The 20,712-nt window shown below is 43.1% G+C and overlaps 2 protein-coding genes across 4 annotated transcripts in view; both read right to left on the minus strand.

Moving 5' to 3' along the window:
- HAL (histidine ammonia-lyase) overlaps positions 1–16,531 on the minus strand; it is a 21,432-nt gene extending 4,901 nt beyond the window's left edge. For 2 of the 3 annotated variants that reach the window (XM_019545076.1, XM_019545075.1), the window contains exons 1-16: positions 16,156–16,528; positions 15,657–15,717; positions 15,501–15,528; positions 14,840–14,914; positions 14,667–14,739; positions 14,507–14,573; positions 14,344–14,381; positions 14,131–14,256; positions 11,662–11,801; positions 9,306–9,353; positions 7,830–7,977; positions 7,624–7,719; positions 7,436–7,494; positions 6,633–6,713; positions 4,509–4,574; positions 4,263–4,428 (exon numbers count right to left, since the gene is read on the minus strand). In XM_019545076.1, coding sequence (XP_019400621.1) covers positions 4,263–4,428; positions 4,509–4,574; positions 6,633–6,713; positions 7,436–7,494; positions 7,624–7,719; positions 7,830–7,977; positions 9,306–9,353; positions 11,662–11,801; positions 14,131–14,256; positions 14,344–14,381; positions 14,507–14,573; positions 14,667–14,739; positions 14,840–14,914; positions 15,501–15,528; positions 15,657–15,717; positions 16,156–16,402 — 1,519 coding nt within the window. In that variant the 5' untranslated portion in view covers positions 16,403–16,528. Of the gene's footprint in view, positions 1–4,262; positions 4,429–4,508; positions 4,575–6,632; positions 6,714–7,435; positions 7,495–7,623; positions 7,720–7,829; positions 7,978–9,305; positions 9,354–11,661; positions 11,802–14,130; positions 14,257–14,343; positions 14,382–14,506; positions 14,574–14,666; positions 14,740–14,839; positions 14,915–15,500; positions 15,529–15,656; positions 15,718–16,155 lie in introns of all 3 variants that reach the window. The other variant, XM_019545077.1, reaches the window with a different exon arrangement.
- The window catches only part of LTA4H (leukotriene A4 hydrolase), a 107,554-nt gene that overhangs the window by 7,760 nt on the left and 79,082 nt on the right, over positions 1–20,712 (minus strand). The window lies entirely within an intron of this gene.

Consider the following 20,712-nt stretch of genomic DNA (forward strand, 5'->3'; position numbering starts at 1 on the left):
AAATCCCTACTTGATTTGCTGCCTGCTCCTCTTGCCCGCCTTCTGGGGTAGAGGAGCCAATCATGACAGCTGCAGAAAGCAGCACTTCAAGCAACCTCAGAGAAAGAGAGCAGAGGGGTGGGAACAGCAGCAGGAGTTCAGCTGTTTTGAGAAGTTCCACTTCCTTCTTGCCTGTCCCCATCTGTGCACAATGGGGATGCTTCCTCTACTCCACCCCCTCCAATGCTGTAGTCCTGCAAGTTAAGTTGACGTGAAGGTTGCAATCAGAATTTCCAGCTAGGCCGGTGGCAGGCGAATGTGGGTGTAAGAACTTCTGACGTGACAGCTGAAATCATCTTGCTGTATATGCTCGGGAGAACGGTTAATGCTGGCTTACATACAAAGGCATTGGAGATGAAAAGGGAGAGCTAAAAAAATAGCAACACATAACAAGAAAGAGTATTATGCTGTGCCCATGCTAACTGAAAGCCAGTGCTGAATGCAGTAGTCCTCCCCTGCACAAGAAGCCAGAGTCTGGAAGGGAAGGTTACCAGTCTCCTACCAAGAGATACCAGATGAAACTCCAGCCCTGCCTCCTGAATGTATAGGAGTACATGTAATGTATGAAAAAGTCTCACTTTGTTGAATTTGTTTATCGGCTTATTTTGTTTGCAGGGCTGAGTTGGGTCCTTGCTTATTTAACAACCTTGGTTCCACTGTCAATTCTCCTCCCCTTCCAATTTACCCCTTTCCTGGAATAACACATTATTTAACTTTTTGTTTGTTCCTGCTGCATATGTGAACTGTGATTTCCAAGATGTCATGTGGTTTGGTATTGGTTTCTTCACTGAACCACTAGATGGAGACACCAACTACTATAAGCAGGCCCAGAGGTCCCTGAGGTCCACCATGCTTATAGATCTAGAAGATATCACTGGGCTTTTTAATTTTATTTTTTTGGGGGGAGAGGGGGGCAGAGCTCCTTATCTACCCCATCTATTACTTAAGGACCAGCATTGTGTTTATCAGAAATGCACAGCATTTTGTTTTATCCTCAGTCTAGAAAAATGGAAAAGGCCAAATTAACAAAATCCTACTAAAAAACAGGGACAGATTCTTAACAGGTCTCCCTTATCAACAAGATACATCTTAGCTTTGAAGAATCATAGAATCAATGAGTTAGAAGGGACCTAGACAGATCATTGAGTCCAACGCCCTGCCATGGACAGGAATGAGCACTGGGGGTGGGAGGGGAAGCTTATCTGGTTGGTGTTCTGCAATCATCTAGGTGTTCTGAAGAAGTCAAAGCTGGATGAATACTTTACACCTCTGATCTAAAGCAATTCACTGTAACATGCAAGTGCAAAGCAGCATGACAGTGGACGTGCACCTCAGCAGGTGATTTCAGAAGATGGATTCATACCCTAAAAGGAAGGGGTTAAAGAAAGGAGAGGTAAAACTTCCTTGGTCCATAACATTCTACTCATTTCACAGAAACCTGCTAAGGTTCTTACCCAGGAAGACAGGATCTAGACTGATGTCAAGGCACTAAAGTTCACAGTACCTGCTGCACTAGTCAATCAATGCATCCTTTACAATTTCTTATTTCTTACAGCTCCTAGGTAATGAACCATGTGGTGGAGGAATGCAAGCAATCCCAGGAACAGCCTTTACCAAAGGCAATATCCCTGGAAAGGTTCTCAGCCAAGTCCTCAGTGGGAGGACAGTTTTGAACAATGGAGAGAACTAGGTATTCACATGGTAATGGAACAGATGCCTGGAAAGTGAGGCAAAGGAAGAGGGTGATAAAGAGTTCAAGATGACCTATCTAGTTTTGGGTGTCACACTTCAAGAGGGATATGGACAACCTCGAGGGATTCAGAGGAGGGCCACTTGTACGGTTAGGGGCCTGCAAGCAAAGCCCTATGAGGAGAGATTGAGGGCCCTGGATCTCTTCCGCTTCCGCAAGGGAAGGCTGAGAGGTAATCTTGTGGCCATCTACAAATTCATTGCAGGGGGAGGGACAGCAAGGAGTAGGAGATGCTCTGTTTACCAGGGCAGCCCTTGGAGTAACTAGGAACAACGGCCACAAACTGACAGAGAGCAGATTTTGGTTAAACATCAGGAAGAACTAATTTATGGTAAGGATTGCCAAAATTTGGAATGCGCTTTCAAGGGAGGTGCTGCTCTTCCCTACCTTGCAGGTCTTTAAAAGGAGGTTAGACATACAACTGGCTGGGGTCACCTGATACCAGTGTTCTTTCCTTCCCAGTGCAGAGGATTGGACTCAGTCATTTGCTAACATCCCTTCTGGCCCATACTTCTATCAATCTATGAATCTATCAATAATATCTTTTATTTGTTGTGCACCTGAGTCTAAGGTACTAGAATACATATCCTAGAACACTGTGCACTATAAGTATTTATGTATGTATTTGAGAGTAGTAGGTGTAGAAAGGACTCATACAAAAGGTTTAGAAAGTCTACTACAAATCCAGGAGAAAAGCTTTCAAGTTATCTAATGAAAACTGATAAACAGCCTGATAGCATGCACTCTAACGGGAAAATACTTTCAGAAGGGCTGAATTGTAGTTGCCTTAACCCTCTTTATAAAAGAGCATTTTATTGTTGCCAAAACTCTGCTTGTAAGACCATAGGGACCAGCCTCCCCTGGGATAGGGACTAGGAGATGAAACACAGATGATGTGTACCTTTGTGTAAATAGTCATGTAGGTCTTGGATTGGATTCCCAAAGAACCTCCTGTTATATAGGCTTTCTGTATTTTGTATGCTCACAAAGTTTGCAGTAGTGTTCAAGTGTTGTAGCTGGGATGGTCCAGGAAATATGACAGAGACAAGGGTCTTTTGGATATCTTTTACCAGACTAACTGTATAGCTGAGAGCTGTTGGACAAGCTTTCCAACATCAGGTGCCCTTCCTCAGGTCTCAGGGTCCCTGATGCCTGAAAGCTCATCCAACATTTTTCCCCAACTATACGCTGATCCAATAAAAGATTTACCAAAAAAAGCCTTGCATCTTACACAAATCTTGTGTTTTTGAACTTGATGAGATCGTCAAGGTCTTCAAACTGGGGGATTCAGAGGGGCAAAGTACTGCCTACCACTGAGGAAAGGCTTGTGGGGAGCTGAGAAGCAGCTCTCTTATTACACTGATTTAGTTTGTGGGCTTGAGTGAATGTGTTGAATCTGTCAATGGCACTAAATGCATAGCATTACTTTACATTCACAATACATTCCATGCTTGCTAACCTGGCAGCATTCTTTCCCACACTTGTAGCTGGAGTCATTTTTTTCTTAATTCTCTTACACAAACACAACAGTGGACCTTTTTGTTGCACAACTGATTAAGACCGTTTTTATTTACCATCCTTTATTCCTTTGCCTGTTCTCTTCCCTTTCTTTTCACTTTCTCCTCATCTCTTCCAGAAATAATATGATCACCTTTATGCTGGTCCTTACTATACTGTGCATGGAAACCTTAAGATCTTACAGGACTTTGGACTGACTTATGTATCTGGCTGTCAGATGAAGATACTGAGCCCTAAGAATGCAGAGCTTCATTAAGTGGGTGGGAAATCACCAACACTTTGAAGAGGGAAGAATATAAGTGGCTCCATATTTCTTAAGGATCATAAGTGTCCACATTGAAATCAACAGGACTGCTCACATGCATAATGTTAAGTACATGCATAATTCATTTCAGAAACCAGCCCTGTGATTCTAAATAATTGCAGCTGTACTCAACATTCAGGCCCCAACATTTGCATATCTGGAGGTAAGGGGAAGCAAACATTATTTGTAAGAGCTGAGAGCCATTTATCTGAGGCAATTAGTGGTTTGGTGTGGGTGCCAGAACTACTGTGTCATCATGGTCAGCATGTAGGAGCTGACATCACCACTCTGCTGCTGATTTGTGTGCCAAACAACAATCCAAAAAGCAAAAACTGGATGGCAGGTGAGGAGCAGAAACTCTGAGTGCTGGCCATGACAGTACAACAGCTCTTGGAGAAACAGCAAGAAGCCCTACGGGGCAGATCCTGAAACAAGTCCCCTGGCCACAGAGAAACCATGCACACCTGATGACCCACCTCCCCAAGATGGATACAGCCCAAAGGCTGTACATGTCATGCACACAAAGGATCCAGCCCACGGAGGATCTGCCCCCTGCTTCATAGGGACATCCTCACTAACTCAGTCCCAAGGTAAGTTGAACTTTCTAATTTGCCCCCTTGTCAATACTGCTTAAGCCTTTAATGAACTCACCCAGGGCTGCAGCTGTACAGTGTGCGATCATGAAACCAGAGTTCAGACCCCCTTCAGTGACGAGAAAGGCAGGCAGCTCACTGAGTGAGGGGTTGCAGAGTCTTTCAATTCTCCTTTCACTAATTGCAGCTAATTCATGAACACCGATTGCCAGGTAGTCCAGAGCCTAGGAGAGAAGCTCGCTGTATTTAATCAACTATTTAAAAAACAAATCTGAAAATAATATTCAATCAAGTGCTTAATTACCTTTGCGGGGTATTCACCATGAAAATTTCCCCCAGAAATGGTCTCTCCCCTTTCAGCAAAAACCATCTTTAAAACTAAGTTAAGGTGCAAACATGAATAAAGCATTGCATAAGTACATATATCTCTGAATAACATGAATATCCTAATTGATTGGAGAAAGAACAGGTGCTTTTTTACGCGCGTGCACGCACACACACACACACACACACAGAGTGTATCACATCCGCACATTCACTTTTCAGAAAATGCTAAAAAAAAACCAAACTCCAAACCCAGACCCTAACTGTTTCATTAAAGAGATACAGCTTAAGAAAGTCTTTTATAAAATGAGTGAGATGGGATCATAGAAAATGGGACAGGAAGAGACCTGGAGAGTGACTGAGTCCATTTCTTTGCCCAGAGGCAAAGAAGGATCCACAGTATCTAAACAATTACTGATGAATGCTCATCTAACCCAGATATGCTCAACTTTTAGCCCATGGGGTAGAGTTAAAAGCAAGGCTATGACATAGAAACTACTTTACAGGGAGCAGCAAACAGCCAGCAGAATTGCAGAACAGTGCATCCAGTTCTTCCCTGAAAGTTATTTCCACATCTAAGTTAATGTTTGTCTCAATTAGCATTTTCACACCTAAGTTAATGTTTTTAGCTAGAGTTAAAAGCAAGGCTGTGAAACAGGAGCTATTTTAGAGGGAGCAGCAGACAGCAGAATTGCAGAACAAAGACTAGCTTGATTAGTGGAACCACTCAAGACCATTAAGAGGAAGAGAGAGTTGTTAACACCTGTGGAATGGCGAGCTTAGAAGGAATCAGGTGTATTATAGTGAGCCAGGACCTCAGTGGTCTTCATCACTACTGCCATTGCCAGGCAGTTAGTTTTAAACTATGGGTGAAACAAGAATCAAGGGGGGTGTGCAACTGCATCACACTCTGCCCCTTCTGAGTCCACTCCAGCCCACAGTGCTGGCTGGGGCTGGTCTTGGACTGTGTTACCCATGGCATTTGCTCAGGCTGAGTCCCAGGCTGTGCTGCCCATGGCACTTGCTTGGGCTGGCATCCCATATCCACCCTGCACTGGATCAGGCATGCAGGCATGGGTCCATGAGCCTGATCCAGCCCATGGACCAACCCCATGGCACTCATCTAGCAGGGCTGTGCAAAGCTTCAGTCCCTGATTTGATTCGACAGAGATCTGGCCTGATTCGGTGGCCAAATCTCTGAATCCGAATCATATCAGAGGACCCTTTAACCTCTCCAAATTGAACTGGAACTCCCCCGAATTGATTCAGAGAGATTTGGAAAGATTCGGACATAGGCACACCTTTAAATGTTTTTTCTACAAACCTCTAGGTAGCAGGGGCTCATGAGTGCTGTGATGCTGGGGCACATGATCATGGGGGGCTCTCCAGCGTGCTCAGCAGTGGACCTGGAAGTGGACCAGAAGCACTTCTGGGTCTGCCCGGGAGCACACAGGGGCTCCCCCACATCCACCCAGCTTGGTGACTGGTGCCTCCTGGGTCTGGGGGGCACCTGGGGTCCCACTGTAGCCAATCGCTGAGCCAGAGGGACCCGAGGGGAGCCCCCTGCATGCTCTCCAGCAGACCTGGCCACCAAGCACATGGAGGGCTGCCCCCCCACATGCCTGTGAGACGCTCCATGCATTCCAGCATCACAAAAGTCATGAGCCACACTTGCTACCATAATGTACGTAGAAAAAACTTCAACGAATCAGCATCGAATCTTCAGATTTGGATTTGGCTGAATCAAATCAGGGACTGTGATCCAAATCAACAAACTGCATCACTGTTCCTGATTCGGGCCAAATCTGAATTGAATAGGACCCACTTTACACACCCCTATCATCTGGCCCCTGAGGACCATGGACCCATGAGGTCAGACACTCCTGCTTTAAAGCATAGGTAGTCCCACTGACTAAATGATTTGCTAGTTCAGGGCCAACATAGTTATACCAGATACATGGGCTGTTGGCAACCTTGGCAGCCCATTGGACTGGAAGGTCTACAGTGAACTTTATGCCTAGTTAGCAAATAGTTACTTAGAAGGAAGAAAAAAAGTAACCAAACAACATTTTATAAAAAAACCAAACAAACGGAAGAAGGATACAGGATTGTCTGTTGCACTATTAATTTCAGTTGTGATTATGTCCTTTACAAAAGCTATTGTATCATTCACCACACCATGGACCTAAAAAAACCCAAGAGGTCATTTCTACGTGGACTCATCTTCAGGATGCTGACCTTCAGTAACTCTATGGTTTAGGAGCACACCCATGCTTTAAGGTGCTCAGACTCTGCCCCTCTACACAGATAAGGATTTAAATTTTTATGAAAACTTGGGGATGCTTGACATACTGTAGTCTTCAGAACTGACTTAATATGATTATGATGATGATACAAATGTATGTGCTTCACCTGTGGGCATTAGCTTTCTCCTTAGCTATAACAACATCATCTTGGTGAAAATAAATGGCAATTAAAGCTTAGCCAATAGACTATAGCGCAGTAAATGTTTTTAGGGAGTTACATTTAGAAAACCCCTTTTCTTAGAAATCTTAGAATTGTTTAGCTCCTTACACAGGCAAAGCATTTACAGCAAAAACACATAAAACCGATGCTTTTTAAGTCATAAATGTATTACTTTTTTCTAAACTACCAAAACAAAATGCTTTCTGATCCCCATGACTGACTGTCTGAAGAATTTTGTTTTAATAGTGCCGGACAGAGCTCATCCCATATTGAATTCATTCCTGAATGTGGACAGAGCACAAGATCTACCAGTGTTGGAGAGAACCATAAGATAATGTAATTTAAAGGAGATGACCAACACATAATTGATATTCAACTGGAATTGGGATTTCAGCATCATTGACCTATTCTTGCATGAGGGAAGGGAAAACTACCTTTTACCTGAGGACAACAGCGCAATGTATATGCATCCTGGACTCTGTCACAAAATCTGTGACTCTCTGCAAAAAAAAAAAAAAAAAAAAAAGAAGGAGTTCTTGAATTAAAAAATTATATGCATCATTGAAAGTCATCAGACTGCCCTATATATCAAACATTGTCATGCCAGGCAGGAAGGAAAGCTTAATCACCTGCTATTTCTGATGGATGGTGATCTGAATCCAACAGTGATCTAAATCGGAAAGCCACCTCCATCTGCCCCCGATGCGGACGCACTGAATGAATATCTATTAGAACAAAAGTGATCTTTACTCTCTAGCCTTCTCTCCACTAACTGCTGCCAACAGGAGCAAATGAACATTCAGTAAATACAGTACATTAAAAATTCAGTACCAACCAGTATCAAAGGCTTTAGTTGTACCCTTCAGGACCTCAAGTGTAAGTGCAGCCACTATGTCAGCTTGTCTAGCAATAGCACTGGCTCTTTCAACTGCTTCACATCCCAGAGAAGTGATCATCTGTGTTCCATTGATAAGAGCCAGACCCTTCAAAAAGACAGCAGGCTTTTACTTGAAGGAAGCCCATTGCAGTTTGTTATTTTAATTCTAATGTTCTGTGCAACTGAAAGAAATTTCTCAATTTCCTAAATTGTCCTAAGTGGAATCAGAAAAGGGACACAGATGCTAATTATCTCAGCTATCTGGTTATTTTTAGTATAGATAAGCCACCAATTGCTTGAACTATAGCAATTTTTAAAAATTAGGTATGCATAAACCACTAGACCTAGGAAGCTCAGGGTAGACCTCCCACTAACTTTAGTGGACATTAGATTAGAACTCCTGCTGCAGGTACTGTGAGCTTTACACAATGACTATGATCTACTCTTAGAGCAAGAGTATCACATATGCATACAAAGATTTACGCTTAGATGCCTAGTAAGATTTTATCAGTGTGGGTTTTATTTAGTAAACAGATTCATACGTTCGTGCCAGTAAATATCTGTACTGTGCAAATGCTGGCGAGTGCACGTAAACATCTTTAAAATATATGTTTTTCAAGTCACAAATATGTTTCTTTTTATCAGCTACCAAATCAAAATGTCTTCTGGTCCCCATTATAGATCATCTGAAACTTAACCATATATTTATATTAATAGCAGCAAAAATCCATCTGAAAACCCTATGTTTCTGGTGATAGATAGCTGAGGTGACTCCAGAGCAGTGAAACTTAAAAGACTGACCAGATAAGTTCAGGTTTAGGTCAGTTCTGCACAGTCTGGTGCTGTGTGAAATAGTAGTGAGAGGATAGTTTGCACTGCTTTAATAGTAGCTATGAAAATGGGATGTGAACATACTAGTATTATACCACTTTAGCTCCTGACTAGAGTCAGTCTGTATCAGTGAGAATTAAAGTAACTTCCATTGATGGCTATCCCAGGAATCACTGATGATGGAAAAGCATTGTGGATGAAGCAATACTGCAGCTGTGATAGTCCAGAAATGATGTGAGCAAAAAGAATATTTTGGGTGATATCTTTTACTGGACAAACTGCATGGTCGGGATAAAGCTGGACAAGCTTCTGAATGCAAAGCATTCTTCATCAGGTTTGTGTGGATTAATGGCATTTACCACTGATAGAAAAACAGAGTTCCAACAGTGTAACCTTAATATATAGGCTGGATATACCTTTTATCTCAGAATGAGGTCTCTGGTATGTTTCCCCATGTCCAATATTTAATTCCCTTTGAAAACTTGATTTAAAATAATCATTAATTCAACTCATTTTTTAAATATAGGCATCATAAACATGAAGCAACAACTGATTAGGTAGGTTGGGTTGTCACCAGGTGGCAGCAGTACATTTTTTTCTTACCTCCTTTGGTTTCAAGGTAATTGGCTTCAGACTATGGGCTTCCAACACCTGTAAAGTAGTTTATTAAAGATTTAACATATGCATTTCAAGTATTTGATTGCATGCACTCAGCAAAACAGTTCAACCTTTGGCTTGCCTTTGTTAATGAACAGATTACAATACTGCACAACAAAGGGAAAGGGGAATTTCTGGCATATAGACATTTAAGATACTGGTCAATGTAGAGTCTAGTCCAGTACTCTCATTCCTCAGTCAGAAAAGTCTGGAAGAGCTTTAGAAAGGGTGATGTCCAAGCCCATGAAGGAGTAACAATGTTATCCCACATCCTGAAATAAAAACTCTTACAGAAAATTAGGGAGCAGTCTTGCTTTAAATGTAAGTGGAATCCTGTCCAAATCCCCTCAACTGAAAGAACAGAACCCGTGAAAGACTGGGAGAAGAAGAGAAGCAAGAACACAAGAGGGACTGCACAGCTTCTCACAAAAGATGCAGAAGCAGCCAGGACACTGAAGTAAGAAAGGACAGTGTAGGGTTAATTGACTGGGGATGGAAAATCAGCAGATTTAGGGTCAGTGCCCTGCTCTGCTTCAGCTATCGATGAAGCCATAAGAATACTAGCCAGTAAAGAACAGAAAAAGATTAAGAAATCCCCATCTTTGGGGATATTCATGGATCAATCAAAGCACTGATCAATCATGGCAGTGATGGAATACAATTTTTAAAAATAAATTTTCATAATGCAGCTGAATGGGCTACATAATTCTGAAAGTATTCCTTTCAACCCAAATTAATCCACTGAAAACAATATATGTTTAAGTCATGTATTTACTGAAATGTATCTACTTAACACCATTATAATCTTGGAAGAAGTCTTAGCAACACCTCTCTCCTCAGGTCTGGAGAACACCTTGGTATCTTTACTTACTTGGAAACCAGACCAATAATCCTTTCTCCTGAGGAATCATCTCAGGTGTGGTGGGAAAAAGCTGATGTTTTCAAGATGGAAAATTCATTAGCTTCAGAAGATTTGCTAATGTAATATTACATCTTATCTTTCTACCTGGGTGTGGCAGGGCACTGTTGGTTCCTGCCACTTTAAGGCCTGAACCAAGCAGCCAGCAGGTGCTTAATTGCAGCAGCCATTTTAGATCCATGGCTGCCTATATAAACAGGGCAGTAGGCAGTAACATTGCCTAGCTACAAGGCTCCATGCAACATCCTGGAGGTAAGGGAGGAGCTGTAGGGGATGGTTTGGAGGCTCCTGGTCCTGGGCATGACCTAAAACTGCACCCAGCTGGGAGTGGATGGCCTGGTGAGGCTCTCAGTGGCATGGGACCCCTTAGGAAATGCCAGGCCAGTTATCACCCCAGTGAAAGGCGAGTAGCCACGCCTTAACCCCAGCCCTCACCTTCAGGTAGGCTACTCGTAACATCAGAGCAGAGTAGGCCAGGTAAGCTTCTTGAGTCACCTGAGCCTGCTGGGGGAGTGACCTTCCAGGGTCAGGCATGCTTTTGGAGCACATGAGCCAGGAATGAGGGACCCCAACCCATAAGTGCAGGCAGGAGGTGAAAACCCTGCTGAGGTACTCAACTGGTCAATGCTGAAGCCAGGACCAAAGGGTCAAAAGGGCCAGGGGTCCAGCATGAGGGACACCCACGAAGAGCTAAGAAGCTTGGGGTCCTGACTGGGCCTGAGATGGGGCCAGGGCTTACGGAGGCTGAAGGTCCCCAGGGTTGGGGGCTACATCTAATGGGTGAAGGCAACGGTTGAGCTAACTGCCTGAGATGCCATCTGTGAGGCTTGGGCTGTGGTGTAGGGGTCGAATGGACCCGTGGATAGCCCCCCAGTATCAGGGTGTACAATGGGCAGGCTCCTGCCTTAATGAACAACTTAATTATTACCAACAAGGCGTGGCAGAAAAGATAGGTGGGAAGCTAGGCCTGTGGCTAGCCAGAGACTCCCACTTCACCACACTGGGTCCTAGTACCTGTAGTATGTTGCATCATAGTTCTTCTGCGTATCATGAGATCATGTATCTGAAGGCACTAACATAACACTCAGGGTGGCAAATCCATGATGCATGGATTTGCACTTTCTGTTATTATGTTTTACCTTTCTTCATAGTATTAGTCCTGTACAGCAAACTAATGTTGGCAGCAGCCCTAAAAGTCTATGTCTATTGCAGAAACAAATACTTCAATCATAAGTGCACAAAATACACAAGATTTTAAATGTTTTGAATATAGTGTGGTTTTTGATCAGAAACTCTCTCCTATCATCCCACAACACCCATTATTTAACCAAAGCCAATGGAAGTAAACAGGTGAAGTGTACTGATCACCAATACAGATCTTACATATTTAGCATCAGCCCAGCCACTCTTTGGAGACCACATCTTTCCTTCTCCTATTAACCCCAGGGCAAGATGAGAAAGTGGGGCTAAGTCTCCACTGGCTCCAACTGTTCCTTTCTCAGGTATATAAGGCAGGCAAGATGCTAAAAAGAAAACAGAAACCCATTTTTTGTTAGAGCTGCCATCCATCATCTCTTGAAAACAAAGACAAAGTGGAAGAATCCTCCCCAGGTAGACCTTGTAGTTGCATACTGAAACATGGGCCAATTAAATAAAAAATTTCGATCATTCTTCTCTTCCAGGGCAAACTGGGATTTGTTTGCAGTTCCAAAAAATAGCAGTGTTTTGAAAAAACACAACAGGGATTTATTCAGCAAAATAAATCTATTACAGTTTTGATTTTTAAAATACCTTAGTCCCACAAAAGCACAAGAAGCCAAGAGTTAAGGTGAAAGCCCAGCTCTATATAGAATGGAAAAGCATCAGATAGGTCACAACATCTCCAGATTATGGGGAGGAGAAAATAAAAATGACACATTCTTATTTTAATTATGTTAAAGGCCTCATCCTAAGGGAATCCTTTAGGAACTGGAACTCACTCAAATATTACATGGCTTTGATAAAATCACTGGAAATCTCAGTCCAAATACAGATCATACTGGCATCATGCACTTGCCTGAACAAAGCTGGGATGGAGCTTCAGTCCCTGAAGGCATGATCTACCTAGCTCCCTATCACAGGGTTTGTAGCATGGAGCATTTTTTTAACCCTCAGACAAGGCAAGAATGAGCCAATAGACCATGGTAGCTGATCTTAATCAAACTTTGGAGACTGTATTATAGTTATAATTTGTATATGTACACATGTACATACACACACAGCATGGAAGTACTTTTCATATTTTTGAGTGCTGAATCCTCTTGGGGAAAATGAAACCAAATGACAACCCCACTCATCTTTAAACTGGCCATGTATTGTTGAAAGCATAACCATCTTCCTTTAACAGACCTTCTGTGCTACCATGTTACTCCTCTTAACTTTCACATCTCCCACAAGGCATCCCCCCACTCTTCAGCAAAGGCTTATTTAGTAGCTATATGTGCACCCATGGTGAAACCTTGGCCATTAAAACAGGGTCCTGAGGCAACCCTCCAGAGTATCCTCACCACCTCATTTCAGATGCTTGTATCAATGGAGCTTATTGCTGTAGTGGCAAGACTGAACTGTCGGCCACCACAGTGTAGGCACACTTTCACATACATGCACATGGAAGTACTAGGAACTGTTAGACGGTTTTAATTTAAAAAACCCCCAAAACAAAACCCCAAGATCAGTGAGCATCACGTTTTCTAGAAAGTTAATTTCTGAAGGCAATCCATCTGGTCTACCTCCCTTGGAATAAGACTCCTTGTCACTAACAAACCAACAGGAAACCCAATCATTACACTTTTTAAGTGCTACAGCTTCAAAACGTATGATAAAACGATCTCATTTTGGGACAGAAACGTATATGCTAAGTTTTACCCCCTATTTGCTGTCGAAAGGTTTTAAAAATCCCTGAACATAGTGAGTTGCAATGGACAGGCACGTAGGCCTTTTACAACAACAGCATTTAAGTTTGCTATTGCTGTAGCAGCTGAGATTTCACACACCGCTAGGGATTTTCACCTCACTTACGGGTGCCCAACTTGAAAGGATAAAAGAACTCTGATTTTCCGAGGGCTGGTGCTCAGCACTAATGAGAAACTCAGACCCCTTAGCAGATGTCTCGTTGGATACCCAAAGTCACTGCTGGCTACTAACAACGTGTTATGCAATAGTCCAGGCTCCTTTGCCACTTCTCAAATAGGTGTGAACTTTTCAATCCAAACATGACCTGAAAAAGGTAGAGCTCCTTGTCAGCCCAGCTCCACTGCTATAGGAGAAAAACAACGGTGAAAACTAAGTTGAAATAGCCATAGTAATGGAACTGCTGAGAACTGGAACTATTCTCCCTTTGTGGAAGAAGGGAAGCACTGGGGAATGAGTGTTGCCCCTAAACATCACATTGGTCCCCTTTTTTTGCTCTTCCAGTCCCCATCTCCCTAACAAACTAGCTCCTCTGAGACATGTCACCACTAGAAACTCCTGTCCCCTCTGACATTTTAATTCTACTTTTAGAGCATGTGGACTGGGCTAGTATTTGAGACATTGGACATTGGCATATGGTTCTGCTGCAGACTTCCTCCTATATCTTGGGCAGGGAGGTCATCCAAAGCCTCGGAGCTTCGGGTCCCAATGTCCTGTTCCCTGCATGCTTTTCTCCCACCCTTTGCCTCTGCTACCTACTCACAGCGTAAGAGACAGTCTCTAACTATGAGCTTGTGCACTGTCTCCAACAAAGGGGCTACAATGTTTGTTGGGTTCTCTTGCTACAACCTTAACATAAATAATAAAACAATAGTTGTATTACATTTCTAAACATCCTTTTACCATTAAATGCATCAATAACTTGCTGCAGAGTTTCCAGGGATATCCCACTGTATCCTTTTGCTAGGACATTGATCCTTAGAGCCAAAAGCATGCGAGATCTCTCTGGGCTCAAAGGCTTCCCAACACCTGCAACAACAGCAATGACCTCCAGGTTACAAACCTGTGTGCTAACATTGTAGAAGAGAAAACTATCAAAATCAATTTTATTACTACCTGCAGAATGGGAGCGAACTAAATTCACTTGGAGTTCCCTACAAAGAAAAAAAAACATTTAAAAAAACCACAATTGACAGTGTTTAAAAATAAACTATTGAAATGATGCAGAGCTCTTTTCCAGACATTTTCTTAAATAAATAAGGAAGTACAGACAACATACTTGAGCTTACTGTTTGGAATGACAGTCCGGGCAAACTTCCCAAAGCCAGTAGTGATTCCATAAACAACTGAAACAGATGTTACAGAGAAGGAACAGGAGTCAGAGTCATTTAAACTGACACAAAATTAATAATTGGCAGGGAGGAGGGGAGTGCAAATACCAGTCTGTTCCTTTACAATGCTTTCAATAACCTCTCTTGATTGTCTGACTTTAACTTCAGCTTGAGGTGTGAGCTGGAAAAAACAATGTCACCGTTTACTGATTCCTCTACTTAAAAACTGCACAAGAATAAACAAAAACATACAAAAGTCAGATTTTTTTCAAATCCTTTACCTTGATCTTGTAGAGCCCCTTTCCCAAACTGACCAAGTCCCCTGTTGTTAAATTGTCTCCATCTAAAGAAATATACTACACAACAGACATTTCTTAGAGATGTGTGTATATGAAGTTTCTAAACCATGATAACTAAATCAAAGCACACCATGAAAACTCAAGAGTGAGCTTTCTCTGATATGGAGCTTACCCACAATCTCATAACAACAACTCTAATAAAAAATACCAACAAAATACAAATGGTTGACATTGTGCATTAAACAGTCACGGGTGATCTTGCAGCCGTTTACTGCTGAGCAAAATGCTTCTGCTGTAGCGTTGGTGAAACTGTTCCCTGTAGTAATTACTATAATGCTTGGTAATTAATGTTTGCAGGATTGACCGAGTCCTCTGAATGCTAATTTAGTTCATATTACAAACAAGCCATGCAATCTGAAATATCCTGTGGGGTCCGTGTCTAGACAAATAAAGACACTGTATTTTCTTTGAACACTGACAGGGCAATAAAGCAATCAGGTCTTCACTGTTCAGAGGATTTCACTTCAGTTCCTTTTTGAACCCCTTCTCCCCACCCCCTAAAAAGCAAAAACAAAAAAACCCAAACCAACAACAAACTACTAGAATAGGAGCACTTTTTAATAAGAATATTATTGATTCCTACCTTTCCTGGTTCTCGGTATTTGCTATATCTGAAGATGCATAAAGGAAAATAAGGGACACACAAACCTAAGAAACAACTAGTTTCTAAGAACAGTGTTTCTATCTCTGTGCATGTGACAATTGCAAGATGAAAAAAATAAATCTTAGTAAAGGATACGTATAAATTTCATCCGGCTGAGATGGAATATAATCTGGAGACATTGCATCTCCCTCAATAACTAGAAGGAAAAACATAAGATACAAACAGAATGAAAACACTCTCCAGTTCTGTGCTGCCAGATGGGAACATTCTGTTATTAGTTATAATAAGCCATTAAGAATATTAAACTTATAGCCACCCAGATACCTGCGTATGCTTTTAAGAAAACTCATTAAATGCACTCATAGTTTGCACACACACAAAAACTCAAGAAAATGTCTAAAAAAATCCAAGCCATATTGAACACTCAACCCCTAATCCGCTTAACCAGATTGGGGAACGCTGTAGAATTTAAAACCTGGTTCTCTAAACTGAGATTGCATATAGTATTTTCCCATGAGATTTAAACTTAGTTTACCACAGAAATACAGTAGAACATTTCAGATAAATGCACACACTTTACCAACGCCTATGAAAGCACAGCTGCTGCATAGTTAAACATTTCGGGGTTGCTTACCAACTTCAACAAACTCATTGTCCTCTAGGACATCCTCCACAGCATCATCATGATCCAGAAAGCCACGGCCCTTACATCTCCGAACAAAAAAAGGTACTGCTTCTACAGAGGCAAAGCCCCCATTATCAGGCTTGTTTTTCATGTAACGTCTCACAGCTTCCTCTCCCAGCCATCTGATTGTGTTGGTACCAGTTTGGCAAGGCACTGCCAGCCATTCCCCTCGGACATGCACTGTGTACCGTGGCATACTTAGTCTCCGTCTCTGTTTGTCCCTCCACTGAGAAGAGCTCCAATAATCAAGCAGCTGTCTTCACTATGCATTTTAGCCTGAAAAGCAGAACATCTGACAGGATTTCAATGCTCCAATCAGAAAAAGGCAAAAATCCACCCCCAAACATCCGTCTGTGCAAATGAACTAGATAAGAAAAGACCTTTGATTTTCAGCATCTGCAGGATGGTTGAGAGGAGAGATTTTTTTCCAACACAAATTCTACACACAACACTTTCCAATAAAAGTAATATTTTTCTCTGCCTCATAATCAAGGATCCTGGTTCTCACTGGCTTAAAAAAATCCCCAATTTTCTGATGAAAGAAAGGAACTCAAATTCCACATTTTTCTAGGATTAAAATGAAACACTGCTATATATACATCTATATATTAGCGGTGTTTTATTTTAATCATGGAAAAATGTAGATGGTGGGGGGGTTGGATCCAACATTTAGGTTTTTTTTTAAATTAGAGAAAACCAGGATTTCTGCTCATAATAGACAAACTTGAAAATAGATATAGGTAGATATAAGGGGAAGACTTTGAAATATAATGCTTTTAAAAGGCACCGAGTATATAAATAATTGCATTTGGAGATATGGGGAATCCCACCCAGGTGAGTCCCTCACATAGAAATTACATGATGAGAGCTCCATCCCAGAACTCCCACTATGAATGACATTTTGGGATGGTGAGCCTTTTCCCCAGTGAGAGATGTTAAGCGGTAGGTTTTCCTGCACTTAAGGGGCTAGAACAGGGGCAGGGAAAATAGAGTCTGTGAGCCGAATCCAGCCCACCAGGCAATTTCATTTGGCCCACCAATAAGTGTACCCCACTCAGCCCTTCTGCCCACAAGGGTGGGAGCAATGTGCCCACATTTACACCTCCTACCAAACATACCCTACTGCGTAGCTGGCTGGCAACGCAGAGCATGGGACTGGGGCTGGTGGCAGCACAGAACCCGTGCCCGGGAGGGCGGTGAGGGCATGGAGCTCAGGTGGGTGGAGTGTGGATTTGACGGAGTGTGGGGACCCCCCAGACACTCCACCTACCATGGCACACAGCCCCTGCTGATGGTAGCAGCAGCAGCAGGCAGGGGTGCTTGTGCCCAGTGCAAGTGCTGCCATCAGCAGCATGCGGCTCTGGCCAGCAATGCACATGGGGGCAAGCAGTGCAGCCACACTGGCCCCCCTCTATTGCAAGGGGCTCCATGCAACACATGTGCAGTTCCTGCACTCACGTGGCATCGGGGGAAGCCCTGCGTGCTGGAGCCAGCTGCCGTCACTGCTCCGTGCCATGCATGTGCCATGACTCTATCAGAATTGGAGGAGAGCCAAATCCCCTGCTTCCCCACCAAGTCCTGGGACCTGCAAAGCAGGAAGCGGCAAAGGCAGCTGGCTCCATTGCACAGGGCTTTCCTTGGTGGCCTGCAAGTGCAGGAACTCAACATGCACCACACGGAGCCCCATGCAATAGAAGCGGGCTAACCTGGCTGCGCTTCTTGCCCTCGTATGCAGTGCTGGCCAGGGCAGCATGCTGCCAATAGCAATGCCTGCACTGGACACGAGCGACCCTGCCTGCTGCTGCCGCCGGCAGGGGCTGTGAATCATGGTGGGGAGTGTGTGAGGGGTCCCCATCCCCCAATGTCCCTCACCACCCACAAATCCCACCCTCCACAGATGCACACAGCCTGCAACATACCCTATTGCCCCGCCCAACCACACCCCCACACACAATAGACAAGAGTAAGACTTTATATTTGAGTTATTATGCAATCATCTCTATATACGCTATGCAAACACAAATCACGAGAAAAATATTTTTTGTAATAAAATTAGAATGTTATAGTAGGTGTTTGAATTTTAGTATCTGACTTGTTTTTTTTTCTGGTTCCAAGCTGACAACCCTTCCCTCCCAAAAGGAGCATTTCTGGGGGGTGTTAGGGGCAGGACGTCCAGTCCCAAGATAGCAACCAAGGGGCAGAGCACCTGTCAAGGGGCAGGGCTCGCAGCCCTGGACAGCTCACCAAAATTCATTAAGCACCCGGCCCTCCACCTGAAATAATTCCCACTGCTGTGCTAGAACATAGTAGGACTACCTAACACACTGCTGTAAGTACCTGCTACAGCAAATTCTCTGCCCTGCAAAGAGAGCACAGGGGAATAGCTTCCCCTTGAAGGAGGGAGCTAGGTTGTACCAATACATTTATGCCACACATTATGGCCACAAACGGGCATTTATTTCCAGCAATAGAAAATTTCTACCACTAACAACTTTTCTGAGGGAAGGAACAGTACAGGCATTTTGCCTGAAACTGCCTTCTCTCCCCTGCTCTTCCTGCCTGAGGAGGAGCCAGAGAGCAAGAAGCAGCTGCTCTTCCCCTTCTGGTCTACAGCTGCGGCAGGAGCAGCATTCCTCCCACACCTCCTCCAGACCAGAGTGCCCCCAATCTGGGGAAGGCTTGGGAAGCATCTTCCCACAGCGCAATTCCTTGTCCCCAGGAAGAGTTAGCCACCAGGGAAATGTACAAGCATTTATTCTCCCAGGAGAAACTCTTACGAGTGACCTCTGCTGGGAAACACTATTTTTGTTCCAAGAAAATCTGTGTGAATGCCTGTATGCTTACAGCTTCTACTGGGCGGTGGCGTGCTCCTCCCTTGTCCCTGCACACCTTCAGGTTAGCCCAGAGGAGTGCAAGAAGCAGGGCTCTTCTCATGTGGGGGCGAACTGGGAAGATTTTCATCATGGAATAATGCACCCCTCCTGCCAATCAGCTGATGGGCAGGATTGAGAGAGGGACATTTTCTTGGGGAGGGAACACTTCTAATGCCGTCTGTGGCAACTACTGCTTTTCAGAAGCTGCCAACTGCCACTAGACAACTTGGCCCCTTTCCCAGGCAGGGGAGAAGGCAGACTATCAATTAATAGGCTCCATTAAGGGCAGGGTTGGCTCAGAGAGCAGCCCACTAGTGCCCCCTGGCTGGAGAGCTTGCCTGTGAAGCCCTCCAGCTGTGGGGCTGGAAGAACATCTGTACACACCAGCTCCTGGGCTATTTTTCTACCAGAAGAAATTTCTTCAGGTAGAGGTGGATGCAGCCAAAAAAAATCCTCTTCAAGCCTGACTTTATCTTTACCAGCAGTTTGTCTTCTGCACTGAAGAGTAATGAGGGGGGGAGCAGATGGGCTCAGTAAAGTTTTATATGGATGAAAAACTTGTAACACACTTTATTATATCAGCATGGCTTCCTTCTGAGGAAGCTTTACTGCAGTACAACTTTCTCGTGGAAACAGTGTGCAGGTAGAATTGTTGAGACAGCTATCAGAATCCCTATTGTCTATGATTTTAAAGTATCTCGTAAGTTTAAGTTTGGGATGACCAGTTAAGAGTTGAATGAAACAATGCATAACGGAGAAGCCTGAGTCAGCTAGCCAGAATCAATGTTTTAAGTCCCTTACGGATTCAAAGCTCACATTGGGGATGTTTATATGTGTCCTAGCTGCAAGCCAACATGTTCCAAACTATAATATTTGGTCATTGCACATAAAACCTAAAAAACAGTAAATACATTTTTTATAGCCTGTGGTTGTATACTTCTTTTGAAAGTGACTTTCAAAACCAACCTAGAGATGGCAGAATTCACGGTTACTAAAACCCCCCCCAAATATTGTACTTTTTCATCTGCTCAGTGTTCTGCTCATAAACAAAGAGTAGTGCCTTAATCTTCATTTTCATAGAGTGAAGATAGATATAACCATAGCCACAGGTGGTTTAAAAAACCCCCTGCAATTAAAAAAAATATTAAGTTTGCTTGGAGGACTGTGATGCTTTTTTCAGACTTGTCCTCTTTTAAACTTTATTATTTTGAAAATGTAAATATGCCAGGTAGCTGGCTAAAAAAAGGTTAACATTGGAAATAAAAAGTGTGCATTTGTCAAAAAGCAGTCTTCTTGATTAAAAATAACAAGCAGGCTGGCAAAATTACTTTTCACGAGTTTTAGTTATTACTATGCATCTTAGATCTAACAGGAATAAGTACTACAAATTCAAATGATAAACTATCTAATCATCAACTGACTTGAATATGTTAACAGAGCAATCACAAAGAGAAAGCTTGCTCAGATCCCAGAACAATGTGGAACATACAAGCCCCCAAATCTCCCTGAAACCCAAGGCTGTTGGCAGACATCTTATCCCCCACAGAGGCTCTAGAATCAAAATATTTGAAGGGGGCAAGAAAAGCAATGATGTTTATACAAAGATGTTATTTTGCATTTGTTACTTTCACAA

Source organism: Crocodylus porosus, unplaced genomic scaffold (genome assembly GCF_001723895.1).
Source record: "Crocodylus porosus isolate Cpor-Errol unplaced genomic scaffold, CroPor_comp1, whole genome shotgun sequence".
NCBI lineage: Eukaryota > Metazoa > Chordata > Crocodylia > Crocodylidae > Crocodylus > Crocodylus porosus.